This window comes from Misgurnus anguillicaudatus, chromosome 21 (genome assembly GCF_027580225.2).
Source record: "Misgurnus anguillicaudatus chromosome 21, ASM2758022v2, whole genome shotgun sequence".
Lineage (NCBI taxonomy): Eukaryota > Metazoa > Chordata > Actinopteri > Cypriniformes > Cobitidae > Misgurnus > Misgurnus anguillicaudatus.
In genome coordinates, this window is record NC_073357.2 from 57,148,123 (window position 1) to 57,158,354 (window position 10,232).

The 10,232-nt window shown below is 34.5% G+C and overlaps 1 protein-coding gene across 2 annotated transcripts in view; it reads left to right on the top strand.

Annotated features, from left to right (window-relative positions):
* Positions 1–6,503, top strand: part of gramd2aa (GRAM domain containing 2Aa) — a 44,825-nt gene extending 38,322 nt beyond the window's left edge. For both annotated transcript variants that reach the window (XM_055214813.2, XM_055214832.2), the window contains exon 12: positions 6,380–6,503. In XM_055214813.2, coding sequence (XP_055070788.2) covers positions 6,380–6,383 — 4 coding nt within the window. In that variant the 3' untranslated portion in view covers positions 6,384–6,503. The remainder of the gene's footprint in view (positions 1–6,379) is intronic.
* The last annotated feature ends 3,729 nt before the right edge of the window (positions 6,504–10,232 follow it).

Consider the following 10,232-nt stretch of genomic DNA (forward strand, 5'->3'; position numbering starts at 1 on the left):
CGATTAATCGCGATTAAATATTTTAATCTATTGACAGCCCTAATAAACATACAAATATATCAAATGAAAGAACAGATCCTCTGCTTTCAAACAAACAATAAACAAATAAACAAACAAAATGGGGAAAACTTTCATCCTATCTTTGCTTATAAAATCTTAAATATTTCCTAAAAAAATAAAAAAAAATTCTTAGCAAAAAGCTAAAATAATTGCATTTTTGTGAAGGAATTTTGTTAGAGATCAGATTCAGAACAATTATCAAAACAAACACAGAGTTTAAAATTAGTAAAAAAATTGTTCCAGTTTTTTTATAAATTGGGTAAAAGCGACATCTAGTGGATAATCACGGTATTACAGATTAGGGTAAAAACTTATCAGGAACACGTTTTTTCATGCAAATGTTTTCTCTTGACTGACGAGATAACTCGTAGAAAGAGTTAAAGGTCACATAACACACAGTGTTTCTGCTAATCTCATGTTAATCTTGAGGACCTATCGAGTAGTATTACATCCTTCATATCTTCAAAGAGTTTTTGGTTTTATCAGATTAATAAAAGACAGATCAGCTGTACTGCTACTTACCCCGAATAAACCTGAGCTCCTGGAGGTGAGAATCACGAGCGCATAACACACGAAACCTTATTCCACTATCTCTGGATATCTTATGATTTACTACATGTTCCTGCCGTTTACATTATATGCACTTACCCGCCGACTGTCAACAAAACACAGACATTTGTGCAGTTTTACTAACTCATGACCCGGCTGGGACTGCCTTATTTCCACGAAATTCATCTTTAAATAAGCAAAGACACACGCACAACTCCGCTTAACCTACCTGGATAAACAAACTATATCCATTGTTTCCATAACGCTGGGTACATTGGGAAGCTGAACAAGCTTAAATTTCCCTCACAAACAACAACACACTTCTTTGGTGACGTTGATTTTGCGTCAGCTCTTGGTTGGCGTGTGTGTGCGTTATTTCGGTTTAAGTGCCCATATAAGGACTTCCACTGTATTTTCTGCACTGAAATTGTCCTTAAAAGACATAAAGCAAGATTGTTACGTATGAATCTATCATGTGTCGAAAATACGTTATGAAATTTTTACAGTACGAACCCTGGCAAAGTGCATTCGGTTCAGAAATACTCTGTAACACGTCCAACTGCTTTTTTGACACTTTGCCTACGTTTAGCATGATTAATTCAACTCTTAAACAGTGGTAATAAGTCAGAATGCATGAAATAGTCTTAACTCACCCCCCAAGCTAATTCAGTTTTATTTTTTAGCATTTATAGCAACCCCTCACTAGAACAAAGTTGAGATTAATTCTAAATTCAAGTTGATTAAACTTAAAAATGTAAGTGTAGGCTGGATTTACACTGCAGATCTTGGTGACCAATATCTTTTTTTTTTTTTTTTTTGACGACCTAAACTCATATTTGATATCAGGATTTACACTAAACAATTGACCAAACAGTTCAAGATTAACAGCTTAAACCACAGAGAAAGTAAAAAATCAAAAAATGCAAGAATGGACACAGACAAAATGTTTATACAATATTTAAATGGACATTACAGTTTTTTGCAGACGCTGGGACGCATTTCTCAGTGCTTGGGTCACTTTTGCAAAACTCTTCACACAGTTCTCCTAACAAACTTTCAGCTTGGCAAAGCAGTTCATTTCACATTCAAGATGCACTACAACTACCAAAACAATTTATTCTGGTTTCAAATCAACTCATTCTTCCAAAACACTAGCAAAGGTTGACAGCTGACTAAGACACTTTGTCACCCACAAAGCAATGACCTTAAAAACACTAACAACATGTAGCATTATACAATGTTTTCTTGTGTAAAACAAGGACAAATCTCTGTTTATAATTCACTGCTATATGAATCAGACATGATGCAGAATTCGTCAATATTTTATGTCGTTTATTTATTTTTACTTTTTTGCATTGCGTAATTCCAAAATACTATAATTTGTATACACACCATCCACTGATACAGATAGATACAATAGTAATGTTAATCTACTCGGCTGTGGACAGCTGTGGCTTGTCCAAATGTTTTTATAGCATTTAATTTTAAGATTTAAAATATATTTCATTAAAATATTACTGTAGAAATGTGGCAGATTGCTGTCTTATTCAGTTTTGTATTATGTTATTGTTTTGAACATAAGTTTAACAGTTTTGAAAGCAGTAGGGGAGACCGGGGCTGGTTGTCTCACGGGTTGGTTGTCACACTGCTTATTACAGACACACTACATGGCGCTGTGGTACAATTTTGATATCAATTTGTTAGCCTTTAATAGCTTACTCATTTGCACTTGTAATTTTGCTGAGCAGACACAAAACATTTAGGATAGGAGACAATTTTTTATTTTTATGGGTCAGAGTAAATTTTCATGTTGGTGTTGTTTTTGTGTTGAGATCTTGTAGGATATTAGTCATTCAAAAACAAAACACTCATTAAAAAGCTAAAAGTAGTAGCTTTATTTTGAGTCATCTTTTAGCGATCAAGTTAAAGCCGTGTGACAGCTAGCTTATCATGTTTGTCAAGAAGTCAGTTGGGGATGGTTGTCACTAGCTTGCGGGGTTGGTTGTCACATAAGAATATTGGACATGTAGACCTTTTAAGACTGTTTGTCTGTTTGTTTGTTTTTGTTTGCTGTTAAAATAAAATAAATAAAGCATTAAATAAAGAGGTTTTAACACTAAAAATTATTTCATTTTATTTCTCAACACAGTAGACAATGGGCTTTATGCCCAGCTGCACTACTTCCTGAACTTCGGCCGGCTTCTTGTTTCCTGTCTGCCATTGTTGGACGGGCTGATTAATCCAGGTGTGCCTGACCTCAGTAGTCACAACAACAATAATCAGACACACCTGGATTGATCAGTTTGTCCAGTGATGGCGGGCGGGAGGCGGGGAGCTGGCTGAAGTTCATAGTGCAGCTGGGCATAAAGCCTATTCAAGTAACTGATCACCCACTTTAATCCCATTGTTTAAACATAAGGGGCATTAATAACAACTATCATAGGGGTGGATTCATATTAAAACTTATTTGGAGTTTCTAGCTTAAAACACTAAAAAGTTACACATTATCTTTTCAGATCCCAATTTATCACTGAAATCCTTTTGAAACTCTATAGGGACAACCAACCCGTGATGGGGTTGGTTGTCACATTGTGTCAGAGTGTCTTTGATGGTTAATTACTTCCTGTTACAATACATTCGAAAAATAAACAGTATACACATTTAAAGCCAAGACTCCAAAGTTTCATTTCATGTAGGAATTACTGCTGAAAGATTTTTTGAAGATGAGCAATTCATGCATGAGTAAAAATTGTGACAACCAACCCCGGTCTCCCCTATGTAAGCATGTGCAAATTGGCTTGTATGTATAAAGAGTTTTGGCAGCTGTTGTGTCTGAGTGAGAAAAGAATTCATGAAATTTGAGAGATGTAGTTATTGAATGCATTTTGTGTCAAAGCAATGATAATTGATCCTAAGTTTAGCCCATATAGACTTCTGTTGTACTCACTGTGTGAAGAGTTTAGCAAAAGTGACCTAAGTATTGAGAAATGTGTCCTAGCGTCTGTAAAAAACTGTAAGTATAATTTACCCCATCTAGTGGTGAAATTTGTATATTGCATTTAGTGCTCTCCAGCGCCTTGCTTTTCCAAATGCATGTTGCAACTACGGTAGACGTTATGTAATCACTGATCTCCTTATCGGTTTCAGCTAGTTCACGTGTTCTGAATGAAAACGCGTTGGTAGGCTAGTGCTTTTTGTCCCTCTCTTCTAAGCTTACAAAGAAAAGTCAGATCACTGGCAGAGGTCATTTGACACCAACGAGGACATATTTATGAATAAAGACATTGATTTTGATTAATAAAACACTTAAAATCCTACTTACTGTCCATTTAAATACAAGATTATACCGCTTTATTTCTGTAAAAACACATGAAACTTCAGCATTACTAAACTAAGCGGAGCCATCGTCCTACTGCTATGAGTCGTCATGTCATCTTGACATGAATTGACATAATTTGCTAATCTGAATACCAGATCGCGAATGCAAACTTCAGATTCATATCCAATTTATTTCCACATATGAATGAGACCTAAAGCCCGGGGTACACTCCACGATTTTTGGCTGTCCCAGACAAAAGATTGGCATCGTGAAACAATCGTCGCTATTTCTGTGATCGTGGCTCTTCATCGGTGGTCCTATGTCGCACAGTGAGAGAGGTTCAAAGACGGCCGTTTTCCTGGTCTTGCGTCCAAAGATAGCCTACGATAGTTTTCTGACAGTGTCAGAAATTCAGCATGATCACCGCACAGTGTGTTTGCTGCTACGACCTGCGCACCGGTATTTGTTTACCACGAGCGCATGCTGGTGACGTTGCGCTAACGTGTGTCATCATCGTACAGTCTACATGCCTGTCGTACCCGAGTTTAAACGATCCATGTCGCACAGTGTGATAAGGTAATGATCTTATAGGAGGTAGAGGTCCAAAAATTCCTACCCGAATTTAGACCTGTATATGTGCTACACTGCGCCAACCCGGACCCGTCTGTTGTTTTGAAAGCTGGACCCGGAACCGACCCAGACCCGTCTATTATTTAAAAGCTGGACCCGGATCTGACGTGGACCCGTCTATTATTTAAAATCTGGATCCGAACCCCTCCGGGAAGACACAGACCCGACCGGCAAATATTCTTTAGCTAAATGTTATTAATAAGTCATAAATGTAATAAACAAGTAGCGAAAATTAAACTTTTTGTCTTACCCATAGAAGTTAGTCTTCTCCCTCCTTGTACCTGACTGTGTGACGCACAATCCTTATTTCCAAGAAAGTTCCATCCATGTTATTCCTCTCTTGACGATTGAAATGTTTAATGCTTATTCCACATTAAAAGTCCACTTTACAGTCATGGTGATTAATAACGCAGTTTTACATTTGTATCGGGTCAACTTGCTTAATAATGTTTGTCCATTTGGATTATAATAACGAGGTCCCGCCTTCTAAATAAAAGAGCCAATTGTCAAAGGTAAAGTCATTGTGTCTCAATGCAGAAGCTCCTGACTGGTAGCCAGAGAAACATTACAAGAGCGCATGCGCGTTAGCTGCCTGGTTGGAGCAACCAAATATAAACTTTTTAACGCAATTTCGCGTCATAGCAAAAATGTATGTGACAGTTCATCTAAGTTTTTGTTGCTGTTTTTGAAATATTTTATTTAAATGTGAGTGTGTGTTCTCCGAGTCCGATTGACCTCGGGTATTACCCACAATGTTAAACAGACCGGGACCCGAAGTAATAGATTAAGACCCGACCCTAGATTAAAATCCTGCAGTGTATTCCGAGCTTTAAACAGAGAATATCGGAAATTTCCAATCTGTGCAAAATGAGAGACAAAAACCACAAGATGCTGGTGTAGTTGATTCAGATTTAGTTGTACAAAATGAGTTTTTACGTAAATCCACCTATTATCCACTAGGTGGGGCTCTTACCCAACTTATAAAACACTGAAGCATCCACCGATCTAAAAACAGTAAAAACTCCGTGTATGTTTTGATCATTGCTCTGAATCTGATCTCTAACAAAAGTCCTTTACAAAAATGCAGTTATCTCAGCTTTTTGCTCAAAATTTCGTATTTTTAAAGAAACCTACCCATATCTGAGAGGTAATACATTTTTTTGCCAGCAGAGGTTCTGTTCTTTCATTTGATATATTGTTTATTTTTATATTTAAAGAAGAACATTTTCTAGATGGCATTAAACTTAAAAATCATAAAATATGCTGGCGCTGGCTGCAACTTAAACTGTTAAGCGTCGCCGTCCCGAATACGGGACACCTAAGTTTGCATTAATATTGTTGATGTAAATTTTAATCTATCACTACAAACTATAAATCGTTGCAAAGGTCTAAGCCTCCAGAATAGATACTTCAACAGTGTTTCATAAAATAAATTATGTAGGGAGAGTAATTGATTCATTTATGAAGAGAGTGTGCCTCAAAAAATTTATTTTCTGCTAAATGTCAATGTCCCACCAGCAGGACGACTATATTTACTTCAATGTTTGCATATGAATTCTTATCTAATCATGACAAAACTGTATATTGTTTGAAAGCTCCAAGAGTGTCTAGACTTAACTCAATAGGGTGGGGTGACGCTTAAAGGGTTAAAAAAAACCCGCTGGCAAGGAAAAAGAGTTAACCAAATGAAACTAAGAACATCAAAAAAAGTAAATCAGTTTAAAAAGTCGTATAAAACAATTGTTAATGATTAGAGTTTTATTTGTCTTTTACAAATAAAAAAAAATTATTTACCAGTAAACTCTTTTTCTGCTCATACAGGTAACTGACATGAAGTCTGCCCAGCATTGGCCTGTCTCTCTCTCTCTCTCTCTCTCTCTCTCTCTCTCTCTCTCTCTCTCTCTCTCTCTCTCTCTCTCTCTCTCTCTCTCTCTCTCTCTCTCTCTCTCTCTGATCACATTGTAACTATGCAAACAGGCTCTTTATTTATTGATGCAGTAGATCTGCAAAACATGAAGTGTTCACAAAAGCAGGTGGATCTGTTGGACACGTGAAGATGAAAGCAGACGATTCGCCCGCACAGGACGCACACCGCAAACCTCCGCTATTACAGTGGGGCAATATTACTGAGGGCTCTTTTCCCTCACAAAAAACTTTTTGTGAGCATGTGATATCTAATAAATTATCGAATGCTTGCACGTGACATTGAAAAGGTCACGAATAACAAATTTAAAGTATTGCTCAGGATCAAGTACAATGCATTTAGATTAGGTGATTTTTTTGTCTCTACTATATAGTGAAGATACACTGTATGGCTATTCAGTTCAGATGTATTTATACTCTATAGCACTTTTTTGCAACGTTGCACTGTTTCAAAGCAGCTTTACATAAAGATGAAAACACAGAAGACATTTTATTGTCCTTGTAAAAAGACTGTAATCTACTAAAATGGTATAAAATATATTTTACTGAGACTATCAGACATTTAGTCAATTAATGTAATAGATGACGTTATTTATTTATTTAAAAGATAAAATGAATGCTGCACCATACAGTGACATTCGAAAGGATTTTGTGCTTCCAACTTTGTTGCAACAGTTTGAAGAAGTCCCTGTGCGCAAAGCAAAGACCAAACCTGACAGATCTGAGGTTCTCGTGTCTTGTTTGGTTTGAAAGCGTAGTTGAAAACATGTTACATGACTCTTATTAAGATACATGAGCATCAGATACACGATGGGGTCACGGTCTGCTTTCCAATTCATCCCAGAGGATCTTACTAAAGGTGTTCATTATGAGTTGTGCTTTCTGCACGATATTGCAAGAGTACAAGAACTGTCGTTGTAAAATTGAAGGCCCACATCTCTCTAGAATGTCATTATTGTATATGACTTTACTACAAAAGTTATTCAAATAGACACATGTGATTGATCATATATCTAACACGTCTAACTATGATGAGATTGTTATGATACATATGTATTCAGATCTTTACAAATGCCACTCGAATCAATAATGTGAATGTTGCCCTGACAGAATGTTTGTGACATAATGAATGTTTACCTTGAGTAAAGTACTGTAAGTCATCCTGAAGTCATTGTATTTATTCATATGCATTCATATACTTCACCAAGGTTTTCATTGTGCTGTAGTTGTTTTAAAAGCAAAAAGAAATGTACAACTAAACGCTAAATAGTGGAGATACTTTTTAATGCAGTAAATATTTTTCTGTTTAAAATTGAACTGTTATTGCACATGAAACATATTTAATGCTCCAAATTATCATTTTGTGACAGCATACCCTAATCGCATTATACAGTATGTGATCCTGGACCACAAAACCATGAATAAATGGTTAAATAAGCTTTATTGATATGACAATATTTGGCCAAGAAGCAACACAAATCTGGTATCTGAGGATGCAACAAAAGAAAATCGCCTTTAAAGTTGTCCAAATGAAGTCTTTAGCAACCAGTGTTGAGGAAAGTTACTTTTAAAAATAATGTATTACAATATTAAGTTACTGCCCAAACTGTTCCTGCTCAGGCGCGCACAGTGTGTAATCCTACGTGACTATGTTCAGTTTAATTCAGTACATTATTTATTTTTTAAATCAAATTAATTAAAGTGAAAAGTAACTCGCATTACTTTTACTTAAATATTAATGTGTGCATTTATAAAGTAATCCAATACTTTACCTGTTACTTCAGAAAAGTAATATTATTATTTAATGCACATTACTTGTAATGCGTTACTGTTAGCAACACATATTACTAATGACGAATTTACGATAGGAGTATAATTTAAGTATAGGAAATACTTTTGACTGGTTTTGTGGTCCATGGTCACATTACATAAGTAAGGGGTAAGTTGTCACAATGGAACCTAGCCTAAAGTCTCTTCGGCATTGTACAAAATTATTTTGTGGCTTAGTAAATTTTACTAAATAAAATGAGTGAAAACTATTAAAAAAAATATTCTTGTTTTTTAACCAAAATGTAATAAAAATAACACAAAATAGGTGAGTAATTCTAAAGGAACACATTATTAAGTAAATTCAACTAAATTTTATCATGTAAAATTTGTAAGAAGGAAATGAACTTAATAATTTTCTGTTAAAACTACTTCAACTATTTAAGTAAATATAACTAACTAGGCAGTGGACTTGTATAGTATTAAAAATAATTTATTTAATAATTTATTGGATTTACTTTAAAAAAGCAAATTTTAAGCTTAAATTGCTCAAATTTCAATGTAAAACTTACTTTAAAAAGTGGATGCAAAAATAATGCACTATATTAAAATGATTTTTTTCAGTGTCATTTTTTTTATTGTATATAAATGCAATATGAAACACCAAACCCATTAATCAAACAGAAAAAGGTAAACCATAACCAAATCATTGTTCTGGCCAACAAAATAAGGTCTGGGATCTAGATTAATCTAGATTATTCTCATACAAAATAAAAGTATATTTTTGCATAACATATAAGTTTGTGCTGTGTGTAATTATTATGTATATATAAATACACACACATTTATGTATGTATTTAAGAAACTTGCATGTGTATATATATATATATATATATATATATATATATATATATATATATATATATATATATATATATATACTATATTATATATCAATAAAAAAACAATATATAATTAAACATTTCTTAAATGTATATATATATGTAGGTGTGTGTGGTTAAATATACATAATATTTACACACAGCACAAACTCATATATTATGCAAAAAATTACTTTTATTTTGTATGAGATTAATCTAGATTAATCGATGCCCAGCCCTAATAAAAATGCTATATTTTAAAAGTGATTTGCACCAATAAAATGTGATCCCTGTCTGACATTTATGTTTTAAATTCTACATCTATGTGACCATTTCTGAAATCATCATAATGAAGTCTCATATCTAATGATGAGATGAGGAGCATCAAAGTTTGATTTCACATTGATTTCAATCTTTGACATGATCTTACTCAATCAATATTAAAGATATTATTTTATATTTTCAAACAAGGATGATTTTAGAAAACGGTAAATCACCAAAAAATTACTAACTGGGTTTTACAGACTGGGTCACATGTCATGGCAAGCATTTTGATAGATCATCACATCAGGGCTTATAATTAAATATTAAAGGCTAGGACAACAAAACATAGACAGTATGTTACTAAGTTTACATTTCTATCTATTATTATTAGCAGAAACAGAACATCAAAATGTGATCTGTGGTTGGTGATAAATGATGGAGGTGATCAAGTTCTTTATAAATTGAGTCAAATTACACAACTCCCAATACAGTCTGTTGGCTGCCATAGAGCATCATTACATGAATAACAGAATAATAGTAAACCTTTGGCACCTAAATATAAATGTGGGACAAGCACCTATCACAGGATGTGGTCTTCTTAATGGGCTTTAGAGAGCCGAATGTATTATTCATGAATGGTCTTCTTCTTAGACGCCTGTCTTTGCTCACAGCAAGTGATGGGAACATTATGTTTCTTATACTGTAGGAGGGTTTTAATGTAACTCAATGGATGTTTGTGTCTAACGGCCAGATTCTGCTGGGATGTCTGGGTTTTATTTTAGGGATGTAGTTTTCATTTCAACACTCTTGTGATGTATGCAGTTTATTACATGGTTGGA